Source organism: Geotrypetes seraphini, chromosome 3 (genome assembly GCF_902459505.1).
Source record: "Geotrypetes seraphini chromosome 3, aGeoSer1.1, whole genome shotgun sequence".
NCBI lineage: Eukaryota > Metazoa > Chordata > Amphibia > Gymnophiona > Dermophiidae > Geotrypetes > Geotrypetes seraphini.
The window spans coordinates 276,153,083-276,178,591 of NC_047086.1; the positions used below are offsets into that span (position 1 = coordinate 276,153,083).

The 25,509-nt window shown below is 43.4% G+C and overlaps 1 protein-coding gene across 4 annotated transcripts in view; it reads left to right on the forward strand.

Annotated features, from left to right (window-relative positions):
* The window catches only part of BIRC6 (baculoviral IAP repeat containing 6), a 1,530,571-nt gene that overhangs the window by 884,626 nt on the left and 620,436 nt on the right, over positions 1-25,509 (forward strand). For all 4 annotated transcript variants that reach the window (XM_033935681.1, XM_033935678.1, XM_033935679.1 and 1 more), the window contains one exon: positions 9,872-10,026. In XM_033935681.1, coding sequence (XP_033791572.1) covers positions 9,872-10,026 — 155 coding nt within the window. The remainder of the gene's footprint in view (positions 1-9,871; positions 10,027-25,509) is intronic.

A 25,509-nucleotide genomic window follows, 5' to 3' on the forward strand; every position in this document is an offset into this window, starting at 1 on the left:
GTGCATCCAATATTTCTTCCCTTCTTTCTGCCTCCTGCATGCTTCCTCTCCCCCAGACCTCATTCCATTCCCCAACCAGCCAAGACTGGCTGGGCCGGAACTTTCTCTCTGACGTCAGAATCCTGAATCAACCATCCCTCATTTGCTAGAATTGATTGATCGATTTGGTAAATTTTCTGGTTATAAGATAAATTGGAGTAAATCAGAGGTTCTTCCATTGAATGTACATTGTGTAAAAGGAATACTTGATCCATTCCCATTCCTTTGGAAGGAAGAGGGAATAAAATACTTAGATATAATGATTCAAAGGACATTAAAAGATACTATTACAGTAAAAAAAAATCTTTATTATTGAAGGTCAAAGAAATGTGTGAGCATTGGAATCCATTATATCTTTCTTGGTGGGGGAGAGTCCAAACCATCAAAATGATGATCTCGCCTGTAGTTTGTTACCAAATGTGTATGTTACTAATCTATTTTCAGTTATTGTTTTATAAAAAACTAAATGGGATTCTTTCTAAATTTCTTTGGCTTGGTAAAACTTCTAGAATAGCCTTAGTATCTTTACAGAAATCTCAATCGCTGGGAGGGGTAAATGTTACAAATTTTTATAGATATCATCAAGCTTTTATTTTGCGTCCGGGGTATGTATTGGATCTTTCCTGAACTCATGGAGAATCTGCCGGATTGATTGATTCTTGAAAGTCATCTTATGGCCCCACTTCATCTTAGTCAAATATTGAGTATCAAACTTCCTAGAATATACAAGGACAACATTATTTTTCATTCAACCTGGACTATGTTAAAATTTATAGATGCTTTAACTCCTATTCCGATATAGCAAACTAAATGTCAATCCCTATGGTTGAACTCCAAGATACAAATCGGCGAGTCTAAAATCCTATGGAAACATTGATTGCAGGCAGGCATTCGTACTTTAAATGATGCAATTTTGAATGAGAAAATGGTAGCTTTATTACAGTTACAACAACCATTTGATGTTTCAAAATCTCAAGGTTATTAATGGTTGCAGTTGAAACAGGCCATTCAGAAAGGGTTCCCTGATTGGCGCAATTTAAAAAATCAGTATAGTTTGCCTGGTCTATGTATCCGAACCGATTTTCAAGGACACCAGGCCGCCAAGTGGTATAAATTAATATCTGAATATTTGGCAAAAAAACCTAAAACAAGTTTAAGAGACATTTGGAGCATAGAAACAAAGCAGAATATTTCTGCTGCGGAATGGCCACGGATTTGGACTTGGAGAATAAGATGTACAGCATCAGTATCTATGAGACAAACTTAGTTCTTTTTGTTATATAGAATATTTTGGACCCCCTGTTCATTTACAAAAATTTGTTAACTCAAAATCTTATAGATGCTGGCACTGTCAACTTGAAGTAGGGATATCTTATTTTATTGCCCGTTGATACTCAGTTTCTGGAAGTCAATTTGGTGCAAAATTAACCTGGTTTTAGATGTCTCTATTCCATTGTCGTATGATAGGGTAGGGGACGTGCACAGATGGATCAGGAATTGGCTGATGAACAGGAAACAGAGGGTAGGAGTAAAGGGACACTACTCTGACTGGAAAGGGGTCACAAGTGGTGTCCCACAGGGGTCAGTGTTGGGACTGCTGCTGTTCAATGTATTCATAAATGACCTGGAAACAGGGACGAAGTGCGAAGTTATAAAAATTTGCGGACGACACAAAACTATCCAGTAAGGTCAGAACTGTTGAGGAATGCAAAGATCTGCAAAGAGTCCTGAACAAACTGAACGAATGGGCAAAAAGATGGCAGATGAGCTTCAATGTTGAGAAATATAAAGTCTTTCATATAGGGAAAGGGAACCCAATGTGCAGCTATACGATGGGAGGGAGGATACTGGGGGAAGGCAACCTAGAAAAAGACTTGGGGGTATTGGTGGACAAAACAATGAAGCCGGTGGCACAATGTGCAGCAGCCTCAAAGAAGGCGAACAGAATGTTGGGCATTATCAAAAAGGGTATCACTACCAGAATGAAGGAAGTTATCCTACCACTGTATCGAGCGATGGTGTGCTCGCATCTGGAGTACTGCGTCCAATACTGGTCGCTGTACCTTAAGAAGGATATGGCGATACTCGAGAGGGTCCAGAGAAGAGCGACTAGGATGATAAAGGACATGGAAAACCTTTCGTATGCTGAAAGGCTGGAGAAGCTGGGGCTCTTTACCCTGGAAAAGTGGAGACTTAGAGGGGACATGATAGAGATTTATAAAATCATGAAAGGCATAGAGAAGGTGAAGAGGGACAGATTCTTCAGACTAGCAGGGACAACAAAAACAAGAGGACATTCAGAAAAACTGAAAGGAGACAGATTCAAAACGAATGCTAGGAGATCTTCACTCAGAGGGTGGTGGACACCTGGAATGCGTTCCCAGAAGAGGTGATAGGACAGAGTACAATATTGGGTTTTAAAAAGGGATTGGATGACTTCCTGAAGGTGAAGGGGATTGAAGGATACAGATAGAGGGTAACTATATAAGATACTAAATGAATAAGGAATACACGATTTAGGTAAAGGATCACTTACAGGTCATGGACCTGGGGGGCTGCCGCAGGAGTGGACTGCTGGGCACGATGGACCCCTGGTCTGACCCGGCAGAGGCAATGCTTATGTTCTTATTTGGGACACTGTTAACACTTAGGGCTCCTTTTACTAAGGTGCGCTAGCGGTTTTAGCGCGCGCTACAATGCGACACGCACTAAACGCTAATGCCTCCAAAGAGCTTGCGTTAGTATTTTTCGTTTCGCACATGGTTTGCGCACGATAATCTATAGCGCACGCTAAAACCGCTAGTGCACCTTAGTAAAAGGAGCCCGTAATAGTCCAATTGACAAATATACAATAGACTTCTTCTTATGATGGGGGTGGCCATACAATTAATTACTAGGAATTGGGAAAAACTGAGACAGGTTGAATTTTTCTTTTTGGTGGGAAACATTTTGTTTATGCTATAGATAGGAAAGGATGATAGCAGAACAATCTTGGAATAGTAAGATTTTTAAAGAAATATGGAGTCCATTGAAGTCATTTGTTAAGCAACGGAATGATTAATTCCTTAGTTTCTGGAATTAATTTGGTTTCCACACACATCCAGCTAGGGAGGGAGGGAATGGTGGGGGTAGGATAATGTGTTTCAGTTATTTGCAAGTATATAAGTGCTGTTCTTTGATATTTTTGAATGTATAATTGTTGCACTTTTAATATGCTTTGAAAATCAATAAAGATTTTTTTAAACACATGTGCTTGTGTTTTTATAATTTTGTGGTTACCATTATATATTAATAAGATTATATTATGTGTATATGAAAAATGGATGCAAGAAATTGCATTACAATTAGTACTATTATAGGGATGGAGTTTGAGTGGGTTAGGGGCAGAGTTTGGGCGGGGATACTCGGTTGGTATTTGTTAGGCTTAGGGAGTACTTGGCTTGAAAAGGTTTAGAAACACTGCCCTAGGGTACAAGAATCACAGTTTGAGAAACACTGGTCTAGAGCATCGGCTATGTCTATTGCTATGAGATGTCTTGCATAGCTGAGTCTCTGACATGGACATAAACATTTGAGATCATTTAGCAAATATTCCCTCTCTAGTGAAGAGCTATTTGGGGACAATGTTGAGGATGCCACACAAAGAAAGACTTATTCTACTTGATCAGAGCTGGACAACCTTAATGGGGTCTAAGTCTGACTCAACCAGCTAAATCTTTCCAGAAGCCTGCTTCCTCTTCATATGATACACATTACCCAACAATCTTGTCCTCTTCAAAACCCCTACCACAGAAGAGGAAAAAATTGCACAAGACTCAGATTTCTGCTCCACAAAGTCAACTATTTTTTTAAACTTGCATAGCCACAATACCCCCATCTCAGCCACCTCCTCAACCCATCGGAAGCTGACTTCTGTTATATCATCAACACTGGATTCACAGACACCTGGGTCTCAAAGTCCTACAGGAGGGTTGCTCTCTTCATTTTATCACCATTCCTCCAAACATCCCTCCAAGAGAGTCCTCTTTCACATCTCAACAGATGTCCCTTCTTCAGGAAATCGAAGGTCTACTTCAACTGAATGCCATAGAAGTAGTACCCCATTCCCAGAAAAATCTGGGGTTCTACTCCAGGTATTTCCTAATTCCAAAGAAGATGGGAGGTCTCTGTCCCATTCTCAACCTCCAAGCTCTCAATAAATACCTAGTAAAAGAAAAGTTTTATATGCTTTCTCTGGGGACACTCTAAATCCGCTTCTAGAATGAAATGATTGGCTGTGCTTGCTAGACCTCAAAGAGACCTACACATATATTCCCATTCATCTGGACTACAGAATATTTCTTTGTTTTCGTGAAGGTCATCATCATCTTCAAGACAAATTTCTGCCATTTGGCCTACTTAATCTCCAAGAGTATTCAAAGTGCCTAGTGATAGTAGAAGCAATCCTGTGTACCCATGGGTTTCAAGTACTTCCTTATCTAGATGATTGGTTGGTAAAAACTACTTTGTCTCAAGCAGTGCACTCAGTTACACAAGTGTCCATAACTTTTCTCCAGCTTCTGAGCTTCGAAGTCAACTTTCCAAAGTCTCATTTTCAATCCTTTCCAAGTATTGGAATTCATAGGAGCTGTGCTCAACACGACTCTCGTACAAGCTTTCTTACCACAGCAAAGACAAACTACCTTGCTTTAACTTTGCAATCATGTGTCCACTCTGCAGAACATTTCAGCAAGGCAAAATATGTATCTCATGGGTCACATGGCATCCACAATTCATCACTCCCTTCTCTCGACTTCATCTCAGATCAGTTCAATGGAACCCGGCATCTCAGTTGTTTCAAGCCATGGATCCCTTATCCCAAAGGATCAAAGCCACTTCTCCTCTTCGTCACTCTCTCCAATGGTGGTCAAAACCAACAGATCTCTCCAGGTTTGTTGTTTCACATCCCTCCACATCAGAAATTATTTATGATGGACACCTCCAAGTATGCATGGGGAGCTCACCTGGATGGCCACCGGACTTGGGGGACTGTGATCTACTCGAAAGAAAGCATTTCATATCAATCTGTTAGAACTGCGAGCAATTAGCAATGCTCTCAAGACGTTTCAGAATCATCTTTCCAACCAAGTCCTCCTTGTTCAAATCAAGTAGCAATGTACTACATAAACAAAGGGGAACAGGCTCTCTTCCTCTTCGTCAAAGCCGTACACAATTTGGAACTGGGAAATTGGTTGAAATATATTTCTCAAAGTGGTCTATGTTCAAGGGAAACAGAATGCCCTGGCTAACAAGCTCAGCAGATTTCTTCAGCAGCACAAGTAGGTTTTCAACTCAAACGTTTTGTGCCACATCTTCTCACTGGTGGACTTCTCAGATAGACCTCTTTGCATCTCCCCACAACCACAAGTTACCTCAATTCTGCTCCAGACAGTACTCTCATCATCATTTGGAAGTGGATGCATTTCTTCCGTAAGTTCCTGTATGCATTTCCACCAATCCCTCTGGTTCTGAAGATGCAGTCAAGCTCAAACAACAATCAGCCACTTTGATTCTCATAGCTCCTTGTTGGCCCAGACAACCTTGGTTCTCCCTTCTACTTCAACTGAATGTCTAGGATTCAGTTCCATTACTGATTTTTCTGTCTCTACTAACTCAGAGTCAAGGTTCTCTTTTACATCCCAATCTGCAATCTCTGCACCTAACAGTTTGGTACCTCTCAACGTGACTTCAGCAGATTTTAATCTTTCTGACTCAGTGCAAGTTATTATAGCTGCTTCCAGAAAGCCTTCTACTCAGCAATGCTATTGATTCAAATGAACATGCTTCATTTCATGGTGTAATCTTCTATTCCTTCAGTATTGGACTACTTTCTCCATTTATCCAACTCTGGAATTACCGTATTTTCACGCAAATAACGCGCACCCGTATAAAACGCGCACACGGGTATAGCGCGCAGAAATCACGATGATATGTACAAAAACTTTGGTATACCGCGCTCACGGGTATACCGCGCATGCTGCCCGACGCTCCTTTCGCCCGCCCTGACTTTCCGTGCGCTGTCCCGACTCTCCGTTCACCCCCCCTGACTTCCGTGCACTGTCCCCCCTTGAAGGTCTGTCCCCATCCTGAAAGCCTGATGCCCCCCCCCGACGTCCGATACATCCCTCCCCCCGAAGGACCGCCGACTCCCCAACAATATCGGGCCAGGAGGGAGCCCAAATCCTCCTGGCCACGGCGACCCCCTAACCCCACCCCGCACTACATTACGGGCAGGAGGGACCCCAGGCCCTCCTGCCCTCGACGCAAACCCCCCCCCCCCCACCGACCGCCCCCCCCCCCAAGAACCTCCGACCGCCCCCCAGCCGACCCGCGATCCCCCTGGCGACCCCCACGACCCCCCCACCCCCCTTCCCCGTACCTTTGGTAGTTGGGCCAGAAGGGAGCCCAAACCCTCCAGGGGGTCGCCAGGGGGGTCGCGGGTCGGCTGGGGGGGGCGGTCGGAGGTTCTTGGGGGGGGGCGATCGTTGGAGGGAGGGGGGTTTGCGTCGAGGGCAGGAGGGCCTGGGATCCCTCCTGCCCGTAATGTAGTGCGGGGTGGGGTTAGGGGGTCGCCGTGGCCAGGAGGGTTTGGGCTCCCTTCTGGCCCGATATTGTCGGGAAGTCGGCGGTCCTTCGGGGTGGGGGTGCGAGTGGTCCTGCCGGGGGGGGGGATGTATCGGACGTCGGGGAGTCGGCCGGGCAAGAGGGCTTGGGCTCCCTCTTGCTCCGATCGTGGATGCGGGTGCGGGTGGGAGCGCGTGCGAGCGGTCGTTCGGGATGGGGGTGCGAGCGGTCCTGCTGGGGGGGTGAATCGGGCGTCGGGCGGGGGTGGGAACTATGTTTTAAAACTTTTGTATACCGCGCTCACGCATATAATGCGCGAGGGGTATGCGCGGTAGGTAAAAACGCGTATAACGCGCGCGTTATATGCGTGAAAATACGGTAAGACTTTTTCAGTTAGAGTTCATCTCCATGCTATTAGTGCTTACCACGCTCCTTTCAACAATAAACCTGTAGCCACTCATCCGCTTGTTTCCCTGTTTATGAAAGTACTCTTGAAACCTCTACTAAAACCACCTCTCAGTTATCTGGGATCTCAATGTAGTCATCACCAATCTGATGAAGCCGCCATTTGAGCCACTGGCAACTACTCATCTTAAGTTTCTCACTTGAAAGTAGTCTTTTTGATTTGTGTCACTTCCGCTCATCGAGTGAGTGAACTACATGTGTTGGTTTGTGATCCACCATTTACAGTATTTCATCACGATAAAGTGGTTTTAGAACTGATCCTAAACTCCTTTTAAAAGTAGTCACTGAATTTCACCTGAATCAATCCATTGTATTATCTTGTGTGAGAACCATGGAGAAACAGCTCTTCATACATTGGACTGTAAAAGTATCTTGGCTTACTACATACCGAGGTCTTCTCAACTGTTAATCTCTTTTGACCCTAACAGATTGGGTCTGCCTGTAACCAAATGAACTATTTCCACATGGTTAGGGGCCTGCATATCCTTATGCTATGCTCAGGCTGGGGGCTGCAGCTTGAGGGACGTGTTACAGCATCCAAGTTCTGAGCTATAGTAGCATCAGCTGCTTTTTTGCATTCCAATCACATTGGAGATATTTGCAAAGTAGCTACTTGGTCCTCACGTTTACATCTTACTACTGTCTAGAATCCTATTCCAGATGAGATGGTCATTTCAGCCAAGCAGTGCTACAGAATTTATTTCTTCCTAACTGCCAACTCTCCCTCCATCCCATTTTAGTAAGCTAGGGAGTACTACATGTGAGAATATGCTGCCTACTTAGCCAAGGATAAAGTTATTTACTCTTAACAGGTGTTATCCGGGGACAGCAGGCAGATATCCTCATATCCCTCCCACCTCCCCTGGTCGGCTTTTTAGCTTGCTTTCGGTACTGAGGGAACTGCAAGCCGACATCGGGTGGGAAGGCACTCGCACATGTGCAAAGCGGGCAGTCTCGAAGCTTCGCAGAAGCTTAAAGTGACAGTACGCTTTAGCACTGTCTGTACCAGGCTCCATGAATGACATCAGCCACATGCGATAATATCTGCCTGCTGTCCCCAGATAACACCTATTACAGTAAGTAACTGTGCTGTATGGGAGATTGGGGTTACAAACTTGTTTCTGAGTTTCTATGTATGGCTGGATAATGATTAAAAAATGCTTTGTGATTCTTTGGAAACCTCGAACCATCAAAAATATTTTGACTTAGTATCTTTTAGATTAGTGGTTCAGTCTTTAATTCTATCTGCCCTTGACTACTGCAACATTATTTACTTGGCATCTTATAAGAAAATCTTAAATCGTATTCAAGTAATAGAAAATATGGCAGTGCGTTTGATTTTCAGGTTAAAAAAATGTGACCATGTGAGTCCTTTCAACGAATTCATTGGTTGCCATTTGAAGGAAGAATTTTGTTTCAATTTGGTTGCATCTGCTTTAAAGCTCTGTTTGATTTGGCTCCAGGATACCTATCCTCCCAATTTAAGTTATATAAGTCGAATAAAAATACCCAAAATAATTGTTTGTTTATGTATTCATCTTTAAAAGCTTGTCGTTATAAGAGAATTTTAGATAAGATTTTTGCATTTCAGTTAGGAAAAATAAATTCCTGGATAAGTATTCTGATTCCTCAAGCACAATCATGTTATGCTTTTAGAAAGTTATTACAAACGTATCTGTTTGATTAGTTTGTAACTTGATTATTGTTGTATCTCTATTTATATGTATATTTCACTGATTGTACAGTCCTTCTTTGTTAGTGTAAATCTTTTTTATTGAGGAAAATGAATACAACCAGAAATAACAAGCAATAAGTAAACAAAGAAATGGGACAAGATTGTGAACACCGAAAATCGGTATCACCTTCAAAAGTACATGACCCCCCCCATTCCCCCCTTTCCACCCCAACAGCCCTTCTTTGTTGTGAACTGCCTGGAACTTATGGTTGGGCGGTATACAAGAATAAAGATTATTATTATTATTATATTGATTTTGTTTGCTCATAATATGAATCTTAAAAAAAAAAAATGCCTTCAGTAGTTTTAAGTACAAGATACTGAAAATCTGGAGGCAGCACCAAACCCTCATAAAGTAGAGCAGTGTCAGCTCTGTGCTGTTTTTCTCTGGCTCTGTTTGCTGACAGAAAGACACAAATCTACTTGTCTGTCCTGATCTGGCAGTACTCAAGGAAAAGGAATTAACAGATGTCAAAAATTCCCCATATTTTATAATGTTAAAAATGGAATCCTAACAATCAGAGGGGGAACGTTATTAACTTAGGCTATATTAAGACAGATTATTTTACCATAGGTCTCTTTTTATGCAATGAAACCTCTAGGGCCGGCATTTTATATCAAACTGCACTAGCAGTTTGTAGCGCGGTGAGCCACGCTGAATGGCCCAAGCTGCTCCTGACGCTCATAGAGTTCCTATGAGCATCGGAAGCAGATAGAAGAGGCCCCTAGTTACTATTAATCTGGGTTAAAAGTAAAATAGCACATCGTAGTCATAGCCCACATTGATAACTTCCCCTCCAAGCCCCCTAGGGAGGATGTGGTTCCAAGAAATAGGTTAGTTGTCTTGAGCAATTTAGTAATCCTGCTGCTTTAATGTCACCTGTTAAAATTAGCTTTGTGAAATTTCATTTTATGTAGTGAATATATAATGGAATCTGTGGTTGTGTAACTATTTGAACTTGCTTATGAATATTCTCCCTTCTTTCTTTCTTTTTTTTTTTTTTGTCTCTTGCTCTCTTGTCTTGCAAGTGTCTCAGACTGCTAGCGGAACTGATGACTCTTTGTTACGGGGGCTACATGTTCCCAGTCAGACCAGCCAAGTGATTATGCAGTCATCTTCTGTACCTATACTGAGTGCCTGCTTCAATAAACTCTTCTCTATGCTGCAAGTGCACCACATACAGGTAGGATAGGTGATATATTCTTATTGTTGATCAGAATCTCCATTATTATAAAGAAATCAACCAGCTAAACCTCTGCTTTTAAAAATTTCCTCCCTATGTACATTTAACTGCTTAAAATGACAAGTTGAACAAATATAACCTGCTATTCTTAGTGTCTTGTTACATTAATCTCTTAATTGACTATTTTGGTTTGTCTGGGGCTATAGGATGCTGTTTATGTTAGTGTTTTAGGAGCAACTCTTGACAATCGAGTAGAGAGGAAAAATAGAGATGCCATCAAGCTATTCTATTCTATTCTGATCCTAATATTTTATAAAGCAGTGTTTCTCAACACACAGTACACTTAACCCTTGGGGATACGCGAGCTGCTTGTTGGGGGTACGCGGCCTGGCTGCCAATTCCCACCCATCTGTAGAGGTGGCAGCTGCTACTGGGGATCCCGCGTTCCTGCCCGCCTCACCTCCGCTGCTGATGTCGCTTCCTTCAATCACTGCTTGCCCGCCTGCCACCGAAGCCGACACAGTTACCACCTATGAGCTGCACTTGCGCATTTGACAGAGCAGAATTGTTGGGTCGCAGTTGTCCTGCGTGCTACTGATGGTGTACCATAGGGAGGAGGATGGGGCATGAATTTGACACAGATGGAAGGGAGGGGACATGAACATGAGACATAGAAGAGAGGGAGGATGGGGGCACTAACTTGAGACATAGGAGGGAGGGAATAGAAAGGGAGACATGTTGGTCATAGAGGAGAGGGAGATGCATGGGGTAGAGAAGGATGACAGGGATAAATGTTGGATATGGTTGTGGAGAGGGAACAGAGGGACAGCTTGAAGGGGATTGCAAGGGGGAGGAATGTTAGACATAGTGATGGAGAGATGTGGTATTGTGCTGGAGAGGTGTGATAGAAGGAGAAATGGGCATGGGGCTGGTGGGCAGTGGTGAAAAATGCTGCACATGATCCAGGGGATGAGAGAGGGTGAAATACTGGATGTGGCAGTAGACGAGGTGGAAGACTTGTTGCCAATAGGAGTGGAGGAGAGAGGAAGAAAAGTTGGACTCATGGAGGGATAGAGAGAGATGTTGGTTGGGGAAGGGATTGAGGTTCGGAGGAGAGGAAGTGTGCAGGAGGCAGAAAGTGTTGGACTCATGGAGAGAGAGTGAGAGATGGATGGGGCGGGAAAGAGAAATGTCACACTCAGGAGAAGAGGGAAAGGGGAGAGAGGTAAAAAGTTGAACTCATGGAGGGAGAGAGAGAGAGAGATGTTGTTGGGGGAGGGAATGAGGACTGGAGGAAAGGAAGCATGCAGGAGGCAGAGAGAAAGAGATGTTGGACTGGTAGAAAGGATGGAGAAATGTTGGATGTGGCAGTAGATGGAGTGGGAGAGATGCACCCTGGATCTCTCTCTCTCTCTCTCTCTCTCTCTTTTCTCACTCCTTTTTCAGCAGGGGAGGGAACGAGAGAGGGAGACATGTTAGCGAATGGGAGCGTAGGAGAGAGGAATAAAAGTTGGACTCATGGAGGGACAGAGTGATATGTTGGGGAATGGAATGAGGTCTGGAGGAGAGGAAGAATGCAGGAGGCAGAAAGAAAGAAATATTGGATGCACAGTCAGAAGAAAGTGCAAACAAAGACTCATGAAATCACCAGACAGCAAAGGTAGGAAAAATGATTTTATTTTCATTTTAGTGATCGAAATGTCAGTTTGAGAATTTAAATCTGGTGTCATTATTTTGTACTATTTTTGTCTATTTTTCTATAAATGTTACTGAGTTGACATTGCAAATTTTAAAGTCATCTGTCTTAACCTCTTTGAAATCCCCCGAATATAAATGATAATTAACATTTTCTCTGTGTACAATGTTCTTTGTGGGGGGTTTTTAATTTTGTGGTTGCCTTTATGTATTAAGATTATATTGTATGTGTATGAAAAATGGATGGAAGAAATTACATTACAATTAGTACTATTATGGGAGTGGGGACTGGGGCGGAGCTTGGGCGGGGGTACTCAGTTGATATTTATTAGACTTAGGGGGTACTTGGCTTGAAGTTGAGAAACTCTGTTATAAAGCATTTAGCTGAAATTTTGTTGCTCGTTTAAAATTGACATAGCAGAATGTTTTCAATGGCATTGTAACCATCAGCTTGCTACTATATTGGGCACTTTTTCATTATTACAGCCCTTTGTCATAGTGTCACATTTAGTTCTACTTTTTTGTTATTGGTATGTTAGGGCTTACCATACAGTTAGTACTTTGAGTCCTCTCAGTTTTTTTGACCATGTGTCACCCAGACATGGATTTTTTGCTCTTAGAAATTTTTAATTTGCAGCGTAAGTGGATTTTATGGGGTAGTGGGTGGTGTTTTTCTTTGAGTGATTTATAGAAATTTTTAATTTGCAGCATAAGTGGGTTTTATGGGGTAGTGTGTGGTATTTTTCTTTGAGTGACTTATTTCTTGGGGGAGGGGTCGCATGGCTGCTTAGCTATGCTGGACCCCTAAAAATGTTATCATATGTATAGTCTTTTTCTTAATTAGTGTCCAGTACTTTTGATTTCTAAATTCTTGACGTGGCTTCACCAAAACTATTTAAGCTGGTAGCGTCTACTTTTCAATCACAGGGATAGGGTATTAATCTAATATAATAAAATGCTAGGCCGCGCATGTGCACTCAAAAGTCGTGTTCCCTGATCCGTCGCGGAAACACGAGTGCGCATGCGCGGCCCCGCCTCTCACTGTGCATAGTTCTGCGGCGGCTTTCAAATTTAAAAAAAAAAGTTACACAGCTGCAGCGGCCTTCCTCACCCCCGGCTCTCACTGCATGGTACCGGCTCCTCTCTCGAACTGCACCAGGATCGAGAGAGGAGCTGCAGCGGCGGCTTTCAAATAAAAATTAAAAAAAAAAATACACAGCTGGGGGTCGCCGCTCTCACCCGGCTCTCACGGCGGCCGGCGAACCCTAATTGCGGCGGCGGCGGCTTTCAACTACAAAAACAAACAAACAAAAAAACAGCTGAGGGTAGCAGCTCTCACCCGGCTCTCATGGTGCCGTGTTCCCTGATCCGATCTCTGTTCTTCCTGCACCATGGCACGCCGCCGCCGGCTGGGAGCTCCTGGGGGCCGCCCGGCCGGTGCTGAGGTCCCGCCTCCCACTTCCGCCCTACACGGCGCTGCCAGACCCGGCCCTACAAAACAGCCCTACACTCAGATCCGTGAACAGGGGATCAGGAGCTAAACAGAGATTTAAAAAAACAAACAAACAACAGTGGACAAGGACAGAGACACACAAACACTCACAGAAGGACAGGGGGCTAAAGAGACAGATTGAAAAAAAATATCAAAACACAGAGGACAAGGAGAGAGAGACACACAGACACTCACAGAAGGACAGGGGGCTAAAGAGACAGATTGAAAAAAAATAACAAAACACTAAGGAGAGAGAGAGACACAGGAAACAAATGTTACAGCCGGTAGGCTGTTTTAAAGAAGAGGAGCTGCATGCTGGACAGGGGGAGCAGGTAAGGAGTGCTGCTGGACAGGGGGAGCAGGGAAGAGGGTCAGGGGGAGAAAGTAAGGAGTGCTGCTGGGCAGGGGGAGCAGGGAAGAGGGTCAGGGGGAGAAAATAAGGAGTGCTGCTGGACAGTGAGAGCAGGGAAGAGGAACAGGGGAGCAGGGAAGAAGTGCTGCTGGACAGGGGGAGCAGGAAAGAGTGACTGGGGAGCAGGGAAGAAGTGCTGCTGCACAGGGGGAGCAGGGAAGAGGGACAGGGGGAGCAGGTAAGGAGTGCTGCTGGACAGGGGGAGGTAAAAGGAAGGAAGAAGGCCTACTGCTGGACAGGTGGAACAGGCAAGGGGTGATGGTTGACAGCCGAGGAAAGAGAGAGACAGAAAGCAAGAAAGAAAGACACACACATCTATTCTAGCACCCGTTAATATAACGGGCTTAAAGACTAGTAATAATAATAATAACAGTTTATATATGTAATGTAATGTAATTTATTTCTTATATACCGCTACATCCGTTAGGTTCTAAGCGGTTTACAGAAAATATACATTAAGATTAGAAATAAGAAAGGTACTTGAAAAATTCCCTTACTGTCCCGAAGGCTCACAATCTAACTAAAGTACCTGGAGGGTAATAGAGAAGTGAAAAGTAGAGTTAGAGGAAAAATAAAAATAAAATAAACATTTTAACAAGACAGCATTGATCTAAATACTTTGGAAGGTAGAAGAGAGGAGAGAAAGGAATAGAAGCAGAAGGGGGAGCCGTTGAACAGTATAATTCTGGAGAAATTTAAATGATAGAAATAGAACAAAACAAAGACAAAAGGCAAAACAATAGATAAGATTAAAGATAAATCATAAGCTGGAAAGAAAAATAAAATAAAACTTTGTCTTCAATCCACGGTTTCAGCGTCAGTGATGAAGTGGAGCAAGTAAGTTTAGGAGGAGCGATTGACGTTTCCAGAAAGGGCTTCTTCAGGGAAGAGACTTGGCAGACAGTCCCAGGATGTATATACCGCAGTACCGTGAAGTTCTATGCGGTTTACAAAAGATTAAGCAAAGGTGCAAATTGATTGACTTTAAGAGGGGTGGAAGAAAGAGAATTAATAGGACAGGAAATCCATTGTTGAGGAGAAAGTGATCAATAGGACAAGTTAAGAGATCAAAGCATGAAACTCCATCGCCATGTAAATCTAGCTCAGACAAAACAGAACAATTTCTGGCTTTGATAATAAGAAAATAGGTTTTAAAGATATGTTATTTAGCTTAGATCATTTTAATGCCCTCTATGAACCAACAATGTAATGCACTTCTATCAAAGGACTTAGTTTTTCTTATATGGAGGGGGCTGTGAAACAACCTGCAGAACTTAAAACCAAAACTCCAAATTTAAAACTAAGAGAGTTGTGATTTGAACAAATTTCTGTACTAAGGATAGATGTTCTCACTGAGGCCTAGATTCTTAAAAAAACCGCATTAAAAAACGACGGGCTGCTACTGCAGCCGTTCTGCTAGCAAATTTAAAAAGTGAGTCATTCTTCAAATAACGCTCATATAAATGAGATTGGGGGAGAATAGCGAAGACTTGCTGAATTTGCATGTGCACATCACTGGTGATAGCAATGGTCACATGCGCAGAAAAATGCTAAAAGAAAAAACAAACAAACCACAACAACAGAATAGGCATCTCTCCTGCTGCCACACAACACCCCCCTGCTGCAGCTGGAGAGATGTCTACTCTCTTCTGCTGCCAAGCGAACCCTCCCCCCTCCCCCCCAGCAGTGGGAGAGATGCCCATTCTCTCCCGCTGCATCACAACTCCAACACCTTGTTTCTAACCTCTCTCCGCCTTACCTTTAATTAGATGGCTGACCGGAGGGATGCCTACTCCCTCTGGCTAGCTGGCCTGCCTCTTCCAAAATGGGCCTTCCCCTTCCTGGTGCATTATGGGATGCACTGAGGAGGGGCCTGGGGCTCTGATTGGCCCATGTTGTTTAAGACCCCTACCATAGGGGTCGGATGCAGGGGGATGTTGTGATGCAGCGGGAGTGAATGGGTATCTCTCTCGCTGCTGGGGGGAGTCACTTGGCAGCGGGAGAGAGTGGGCATCTCTCTCGATGCAGGGTGGGGAAGTGGGTTCGCATGGCAATGAGCGAGAGTGGACATCTCTCCCGCTGCAGAGGAGGATGTTGCTTGGCAGTGGGAGAGAGTGGACATTTCTCCCACTGCAGGGGATTGTTGTGTGTGGATCTCTCTCGCTCCTAGGCTGGGGCGAGCGTTTCTCAAAATGGCTTTTCTAGTCATCTCTGACACTGATATGCCGGGATTTTAACCAGTGCTGTCACTGTACCAGTCACTGAATTTTGTCGACAAAAGCTGACACCACTCTTGAAGAATGGCTCGGCAATTTTGAAGAATCCACCGGAGTGCTCATTTTAATATTGAAGAGCCCATTTGCATGGCAGTGTCGGAGATGGCTAGAAATATTGCTAAAAACAGAGATAAGCCGTTTTGATAATCTGCTGCTAAAATGTGTTGAGACTAAACCGTCTGAAAACATTTTAGCGACGTCATTAAAATTTTGAGAATCTGAATTTATCCCCTTTCACTTTCATCCTGTGTCCCCTCATTCCAGAGTTTCATTTCAATTGAAAGCGATTTACCTCGTGCACATTTCGCCACATAGGTATTTAAATGTCTTTATCATATCTTGCCTCTCCTCCCTTTCCTCCAAAATATACATATTGAGATCTTTAAGTCTGTTCCCATAAACCTTATAATGATCACCAACTATTTTAGTAGCCTTCCTCTGAACTATTTATCTTTTTAAAGATGCAGTCTCCAAACTTATACACAATAATTTAAATGAGTTCTCACCAGAGTCTTATTCAGGAGCATCAGTACCTCTTTTTTCCTACTGGCCAACCTCTCCATATGCACCCAAGTATCCTTCTAGCTTTTGCTGTCGACTTTTCAACCTGTTTGGCCACCTTAAGATCATCATATACTATCACACCCAAATAATGATCCTTTTTCGTGCACAAAAGTTCTTCAACTCCTAAACTGTACCATTCCCTCAGGTTTTTGAAGCCCAATTGCATGACCTTGCATTTTTTAGCATAATTCTTAGCTGCCAAATTTCAGACCATTCTTCAAGCTTAGCTACGTCATTCCTCATGTTGTTCAGACCATCAGGGGTGTCTAGTCTATTGCAGATTTTGGTGTCGTCCGCAAAGAGGCATTTCAGCAATATCACTTACAAAAATGTTAAAAAGAATAGGCCCAAGAATTGAACCTTGAGGCACACTACTGGTATCATCCCTTTCTTCAGAGCGAGCTCCATTTACCACCACAAAAAGTGATTACTTACCTTGACTTACATCACCCAGTTAGGTTATATAAGTCTCTTCTTGCTCACGGACAGCTGGAATAGCAGTTGTCTGTCTTGTCACAGGCAGTGCTCACTATGATGTGTTCTAATGACCAATGAGTTGATCAGATAAGATGTTAATATCTTTCCATGGCAGTTGCCCTTTTTATATCATTTTAGTATCTGCAATGTATCCAATGATTATATATTTTATTAGCCTGTGTGGATTATATATTTTATTAACCTGTGTGGAAACACAAAATAATATCGTTTCGGGCTTTCCTCAGATATTCTTCAGTTAATCTTATATGTTAAGACCAGAAAAGATCCCTAAAACTAAACATGGCTAAAATCCCCCTTTAAACCACAATGAAAAAGAAGTATGAATAAACTGATACTTCAGGCGCCAAATAACTGTTATATAGTATCCTTCTTTCAATCTTATGCTATATCACCCAAAAAGATTCTTAAAAGTAAGCATGGCTAAAGTCCATCTTTAAAAACAGTGAAAAGTAATAGTAGTGAATGAGCTCTCTTATATAAACACACAATTTAATATAGTCTAAGAACCTTTGTTTGCATTTGTTAATACCCTTCAAGTTACATCATGTTAGAGATTCCTCCCATATAATTAATTTATTGCATCAAGTTGTTTGCATTTGTTAATACCCTTCAAGTTACATCATGTTAGAGATTCATCCCATATAATTAATTTATTGCATGGCTATGACAGAAATACTGAAGAATAGATGCTTGTTGTTCTTGATATTGAAGCCTTATATACAATACTAGTGTTTAAGCCCATTACATTAACGGGGCTAGAAAGCAGACCCCTTTCCCTCTCCCCCTCCAGTTCCTCCCTGACTGTCTCTAGTCCCTTGCCCCCCCACCCCTTCCCGCTGTCCCGACAAACATGCAGACTCTAGCAGCGGCTGCGGCACTCTAAACACGCTGCTTCGCGGCCTTCTACTGCCCTGATTGGCTCTGCCATGTCGGGCAGAGCAAATCAGGGCAGTAGAAGCCGCGAAGCAACGTGTTTTTAAGAGTGCTGCGGCTGCTGGAAGTTGCTGCCGGACGCCCGGTTCCGACATTCAGAGGCATCAGTCAGGGGCTTTTCTCGCCCGTGGACTTGTAAGCCTCGCACCAATTTCCTTTGGCCTGACCAATGGTGCTTCCATCCTCCTCTTCCCCCCCTCCCGTCATGGCTCCCCATGTCCCAGCTCTCTCAGTGAGTGAAGATGGCTGCCGCTGCCGGCCCAGCACCTGCCGTCATCTTGGTGTTCCAGGAATCAAGAGGCGGGAAGAGGAGAGGAGCACGAGCGGAGCCGCAGCACTCACAGGACCGAGCGCTCGAGAGGGAGACGGCTGGAGTTCGCAGAGGATCCTCCACCTCCTCTAGTGGTGAGTGACGGCGAGGGAGAAGTTGCTCCGTGTTCTGGCCTGCCTCCGTGTTCGAAAATCGAATTCGGCACGGAGGCACACCTCACGACGCCAGGAATCACGGAGTTTCAAGAGCGAATGCGCGCTCTAGAGTTTTATTATTATAGATATATCCTTATTGATGTCTAAACAGGAGAACCACCAATTTAAGGGTACCTATTATTTAGGTTTTATTTATTTATTTAATTTGATTTCTATCCCGTCCTCCCAGTAGCTCAGAACGGGTTACAAGCTAACATTCACAGTGGATTACATAGGACAGACAAATTTGGATATAATTCAACTTACCTCCATAGCCCTTAAAGAGAACTTTTTTTTGCTTCCAAGGGCAGTTTTATAAACAGATCAAGGAAACTCCAATGGGCTAATATGTCCCCTCCCCAATATCATGATTTTATATGTAGCTGATTTTGAATCCTGTTTTTTAAACACACATCCATTTCAGAACGAACTTAGCTTTTGGAAGAGATACATAGATGACATTTTAATTTTTTGCAGAGATAGTATTGGCAGGTTGAATTAATTTTATGTCTGGATCAACTCATTGAATAAAAATTTACAATGCACTGCATCCATGTTACATTCCTTTTTTAGATCTCCTTATCTCAAACTGGTATGGTTTTGAAACAATTTACAGGAAGCCAATGGATAAAAATCAATTTTTACATTTCTGTAGTAGATTACGCAGTAACTTAGAAATTTATGAAGACCAAACAGCATCTATGACCAGGCATTTTGCATTTACAAAGCAAGAGCAATTGGCAGGGATATACTTCTGGAACCTCAAGAAGAGAAAAATAAACCAGATATTATGTGAAATTTAAAATTTTCAAGGGATTTTCAAAGGATTTTAAGGAGACATTAGCATATCCTAGAAAGACACTGCTATTTTCAGAATAAAAATTACTATAGCCAACACATGGGATAGAAACATCAAATAAATTATAGCACCATCTGCCCTTCCCTCTGACAATGACAGTTCTGAACTGTTTAACTGCTTCCCTTGTGGTTCTTGCTCTGTTTGTTCATCCTCTCTAGTCATCATTCACGTACAGGCAAACTATATCCCATAAAACAAAGTTCTACTCACAACACTTACTTTTATGTAGGGAAAACTTAAGAAAAGTCAGAGTAAGGATGATTGAACTTTGGAGCAATATTAGAAGAACCAACATTGCTGCCCCTTTGGTAAAACATTGTTTTGACTTTTCCTAAATCTTTGCAGATCTAAAGTTTTTTGTTTTTAAGATAGCAAAATTACCATGACATGGTGGTAACTCGGACCAAATTTTACTAGAACAAGATTTAGGGCACCTTTTACAAAGGTGTGCTAGCGGTTTAATGCGCGTAATAGTGCACGGTAAACCGCCAGCTGTGCTAGCCGCTACCGCCTCCTCTTGAGCAGGTGATAGTTTTTCGCCAGCGCAGGGGTTAGCGTGTGATTAAAAGTCGCGTGCGCTAAACCTGCTAGCGCGGCTTTGTAAAAGGAGCCCTTAATCTTTGAACTTGACGCTGTGACACCAGCTGGTTTGTATAATGAATTAGATTTGGTTTTTATTAGTATTTTTATCACATTAATTGTATTTATCAATTTTATTCTAGTATTGATTAAATTTGACATAAATTATGTATTTATATTTATGATCACATTATCAAAATGGGTATTGTATTACTAATTATGAGGGAATCTATGCATCCTTATCTGAATTATGAATAATACAGTTTGTTTATAAGATGTATTAGAAATATAGAAACATGATGGCAGATAAAGGCCAAATGGCCCATCTAGTCTGCCCATCCACAGTAACCATTATCTCATTCTCTTGAATTTAGACAGTCTCTATTTCCACTACCTCTTCCAGGAGACTGTTCCATGCATCTACCACCCTTTCCGTAAAAAAGTATTTCCTCAGATTACTCCGGAGCCTATCACCTCTTAACTTCATCCTATGCCCTCTCATTGCAGAGTTTCAAATGAAAGAGACTCAACTCATGCACATTTATATTATGAAGGTGTTCCCTCTAAGCTGAGCAGGTGTCCTCCAGCTGCATTGCTACCACTAGGGGGTGGAATATTTTCAGTCGCTAAGGACAGGTATGTTCCCTGGAGTCCTGCAGAACTTGCCTGTCCCTCACAATTGAAAAATGTGACAGTAAAACAGCACCCTCTATTGGTGAGACTGTGGGTGGAGGACTCCTGCTCAGCTTAGAGGGAACAGGTCTATCATATCTCCCCTCACCCGCCTTTCCTCCAAAGTATACAGATTGAAATCTTTAAGCTTTATCATGAAGACCACACACGACTTTAGTAGCCTTCCTCTAAACTGACTCCGTCCTTTTTATATCTTTTTGAAGGTGCGGCTCCAGAATTTTACACAATATTCTAAATGAGGCCTCACCAGAGTCTTATACAGAGGCATCAATACCTCCTTTTTCCTACTGGCCATACCTCTCTCTATGCACCCTAGCATCCTTCTAGCTTTCGCTGTCACCTTTTCAACCTGTTTGGCCACCTTAAGATCATCACATACAATCACACCCAAGTCCCGCTTTTCAGTCCTACACATAGGTTCTTCACCCCCTAAACTGTACCATTCCCTCAGGTTTTTTTCAGCCCAAATGAATGACCTTGCATTTCGTAGCATTAAATTTTAGCTGCCAAATTTCAGATCATTCTTCAAGCTTCGCCAGGTCTTTCTTCATGTTATTCACACCTTCCAGCGTGTCTACTCTATTGCAGATTTTGGTATCGTCCACAAAGAGACAAATCTTACCAGACAACCCTTGAGCAATATCGTTTATAAAAATGTTAAAAAGAACAGGCCCAAGAACAGAACCTTGAGGCACACCACTGGTAACATCCCTTTCCTCAGTGTGATCTCCATTGATCACTACCCTCTGTTGCCTTCCACTCAACCAGTTCCTGACCTAGCCCGTCACTTTGGGACCCATCCTGAGGGCACTCAGTTTATTTATTAGATGTCTGTGTGGAACACTGTCAAAGGCTTTGCTAAAATCTAAATACATCACATCTAGCGCACATCCTCTATCCAATACTCAGGTCACCCAGTCAAAGAAATTGATCAGATTTGTCTGAAAAGACCTACCTACCTCTAGTGAATCCATGTTGCCTCCGTTCCTGTAATCTAGGATTCCAGAACCTTGACCATTCTCTGTTTTAAAAGCATTTCTATTAATTTGCTTATCACAGAAGTCAGACTTACCATCCTGTAATTCCTCACTTCAACATCTGCCCTTCTCCAGTCCTCCGGTACCACTCCCAGTTTCGCTATTGATTTTATGGTGCACAGTTTTTTGAAGTTAATGAAGATGATCAATGTATTTATTATTATTTCATTTTATACTTATGTTTAATTTATCTCTATCTGTAATCTTATTAATTGATCACCTTTTAGATAAAATTGATAAATACAATTAATGTGATAATGCATTTACTTCAGTATTTCATTTTACTTCATTGTTTAATGTACGTTTATACCACATTTGTCAAACACAAGGCCCACCTGGCCATTTTATGCTGCCCACAATGACTGCGGCTGACACTACACTGTAGTGTAACCCTCTCCAGGAACCTCCTTGAGTCCCGACTCCCCACTGCTGAAATTTAAAATCTTCGGGCAGCTGACAGTGCAACAAAGTCAGCCTTCCGCCTTCCCCAGAAATGTTCTTTCTCTAGCATCCTGCCTACGTGGGAAGAGGAAGTGCAGCAGAAAGAACACTTCCGGGGCAGGGCGATGGAAGGAGGCTGGCTTTAGTGCGCTGTCGGCTACCCGAAGATTTTAAATTTCAGCAGCAGGAAGGTGGGAGTTGGGGGAGTTGGGAGCTAGGGACAGATTGTACCGTAGGATCCAGCTGAGAGGGGAGGGCTGGGGTTGGGAATTAGGGAAGGATATGCTGTATGGGCTACTGGGGAGGAGGGGTTGGGAAAGGAAGGACAGATGTTGCATGGGTGGGAGGGAGTTGGCAAGGACAGAGGTTGTACAGACTGGGGGTTAGGAAGGGAGGGAAGGAAAGAGATGATGGCAGGTGAGGGAAGAGAAAAAGAAAAATATTGGATGTAGGTGTGTGGAGTGGGAGAGAAAGAGATGATATACATGGGGAAGAGGGAGAATTGTTGTACATGATAGTGGTGGAGAGGAGGGAGGGAGAAATGTTACCCTGGGAGGGAGGAGAGATGACTCAAAGAAGGGAGGGATGTCAGATTCCGGAGAAGGGTGATGGAAGGAGGGAAGAGAGAAATGTCAGACCATTGGAATGGGAAGGAGAGAGAGATGCCAGACCATGGAAGGGAAGGAGGGGAAGAAAGAGAGGCTCCAGACTACAGGAAGGAGAGATGCCAGACTGCAGAAAGCAGAGGAGAAGGAGAGAGTTGTTAGACTCGGAAAGAGGGAGGGAAGACGCCAGACCATGGGAGAGGAGAGATTCCAGGCTATGGGAAGGAGAAGAGAAAGATGCCAGACTATATGAGAGAGGAAGGGAGAAGACAGAGTTGTCTGGCCATGAGAGAGGGTTGAGATAGTGCACAGCAATGGGTGCGGCAGGTGAAGAGATAAGAATAATTTATGGACAGATGTGTATAGGAGAGAAGAAAGAGGGAGGAGATGGTACACATGGATAGATGGGAAGGGAAGACATGGAAAAGTAGATAGATTTTGAGATGGAAGAAAGTAGATGAGTGGGAATTGGATTAGAGGTGCAGATAGTGGGTTTGGAGGATGATAGAAGTTGTGTGGTTTCCTTCTCTGTGATTTCAGAGGAGGAGGAGAGGGTGGCAGATGTTGAGGTGAGGTTAGCAGAAGGGATAGATGGAAGGAGGGGGAGACAGCCTGGTTGAGAGCTCAAGATGAATCTTCTGGATCTTATTGTAGAAGAATGCCATTAGAAATTGAAGGGAGGATAGGAGGTGAGGGTGCTTTGAGTATGGAGTTTAGTGTAGTAAAGAGACATTGAGGGTTGGAACTAAGAGAGGTGGTTAAGTGGGTATAGTATTCTTTGGCAAGTGAGAGGGAAGTCTGGAATTATGTCAGGATGAATTTGAAGTGTATGAAGTCAGTGTGCGTACAGGATTTAAGCCAGAGATGTTCAGTGGAGCAGGCATAGGATCACAGGTAGTGGATGCGGGGTTCAGCTAGGGTTGGGGTTTGGCAATCCTAACAGGGTGTGAAATTGGAGGAGTGATGATATCTAGAACAGAGGAGAGAATGGTATTATAGGAGAGGACAGCTTTGTTGATAGTCTTGTGTGATACAGTAGTTGAGGAGAGGGATGAGACAGCAGTGGAGAGGGCTCCAGGATCAATAGCCTCAAAGTTCCTGAATGTATTGGTGGAAATTGGCCGGATCTGGGGGTTGGGGTGATGAATTGTGAACGTTAGCAGATGATGGTCAGAGAAGGGAAAGAGTGGTAATGCAGAATTTAGTGGTCGAGCAGTTGGAGGAAAGAATTAGATCGAGGCAGCGTCCAGTTTTGTATTTAGGGGTGGTGGAGCACAACTGGAAATTGAATGAGGATGATAGAGCAAGAAATCAGGAAGCAAAGGAGTTGGAGGGGTCATCGTCATGGATGTTAAAGTTGCCAAGGATGAGGGCTCAAGAAAGGAGAGCCAGGAGTTGAAGTCTGAGGAATTGTGTGACTTATTGGGAGGTTGGTAGATGACTTCTTCTCGGACAGGTAGGGGAGCAAATAGACGGATTGAATGGACTTCAAAGGAGGGAGTGCATTGAGATTGTGGTGGGAGAAGAGGTTGAAATCTGCAAGAGGGGGAAAGTAGCAGCCCAACACCACCACATTGACCAACTGAGTGAGGCGTATGGGAGAAAAGGTAGCCTCCATGACCTAGGACAGCAGGTGAAGTAGAGTCATCAGGACAGATCCAGGTTTCCAATAGTGCAAGCAGGTGGAGATAAGAAGAGATGAAGAGGTTGTGAATGTAGGCAAGCTTGTTGAGAATGGAGCAGGCATTCTATAGGGCACAACAGAATGGAGGGGAGGAGAGGACTAGAAATAAGATTGGTGATATTGCGGGCTGGCCCACAGGAGTAAGGTGGACTGTAAGAGTAGGAAGGAAGTTGTTTGGAAGGACCAGGATTGGGGTTGATGTCCCCAGCAGAGAGCAAGAGAAGGAAAAAGATAACGGTGAGGGTAGGGGTGTTTAGGGGGGACCTGTTGCTATGACGTAGGTGAAGTGCACACATGGAGAGAGGGGGTGACCGAATGAGAGGGGAAAAGTGCTGGATCTTTAGGGTGGAGAAGAGGGTAGTGGATAAGAGAAAGGGGGAGGCAGTGGGTAAAAAGAGTGAATGGTGTGGTGTTAAGGGGTTCAGTGGCTTGGGGAGAAATTGGGGATGGTTAATATTTGCAAGAGGGGGAATGAAGGAGTCATGACAATAGAAGGTTGAAGGGGAACCAGGAAGAAACTTGGTAATGGACTAATCTAGAGAGCAGAGGGGTCACTTGCAAATGTAGTATATTGGTGTGTTAAAGAGGCAGCAAGGTTGAGATGAGGGGTAAAAATTTTCTACTCTTGCCCTACCAAATTCAAAAGGATCAGTCCTAAGTGTCCAGTCCCTTTTAATCACCTTGTCTTGTGATCCTTGGAGGTGGAGGAGTGGAGCCAGCAGTTTAGGTAGGCTAGGCTTGGGGTTTCTAAATTGGGCCAGCAGGAGGGGGTATCTCTCAGAAGAAAAAGTTTTAAATCCTTGCCATGTGATCCTTGGAGGTAGAGTGTGGGGGGGGGGGGAGCCAACAGTTTAGGGTAGGCTAGGATTGGGATTTTTTAATTTAGGCCAGCATGAAGGGGTGCCTCTCAGAAGCAAACGCTTTAAATCAAGTTATTACATAAGAGAGGGGTCCTCCTCACCAAACTCAGGGACTGTTTCGATATGTCACAGAGCTTGTATGCCCTGTGCAACAGAAGGGAATATTAGGTTCTTTTCTCGATAATCTTTCTGATGCCCCGTCCTGTCAGTGTAATTATTCATCTGCTTAATGTCTCAAACAGGTATATCTGTCCTGAATCTGATATCTTCTCAAGCTAGACAGGTTTAATGAGTACAATGCTATGCTATTATTACAAATGTAATTGAGAGTATTCAGTCTCCATAACTGTAAGTGCTGGTTGCACTATGATAGGTGGACTGTTTGTTCCA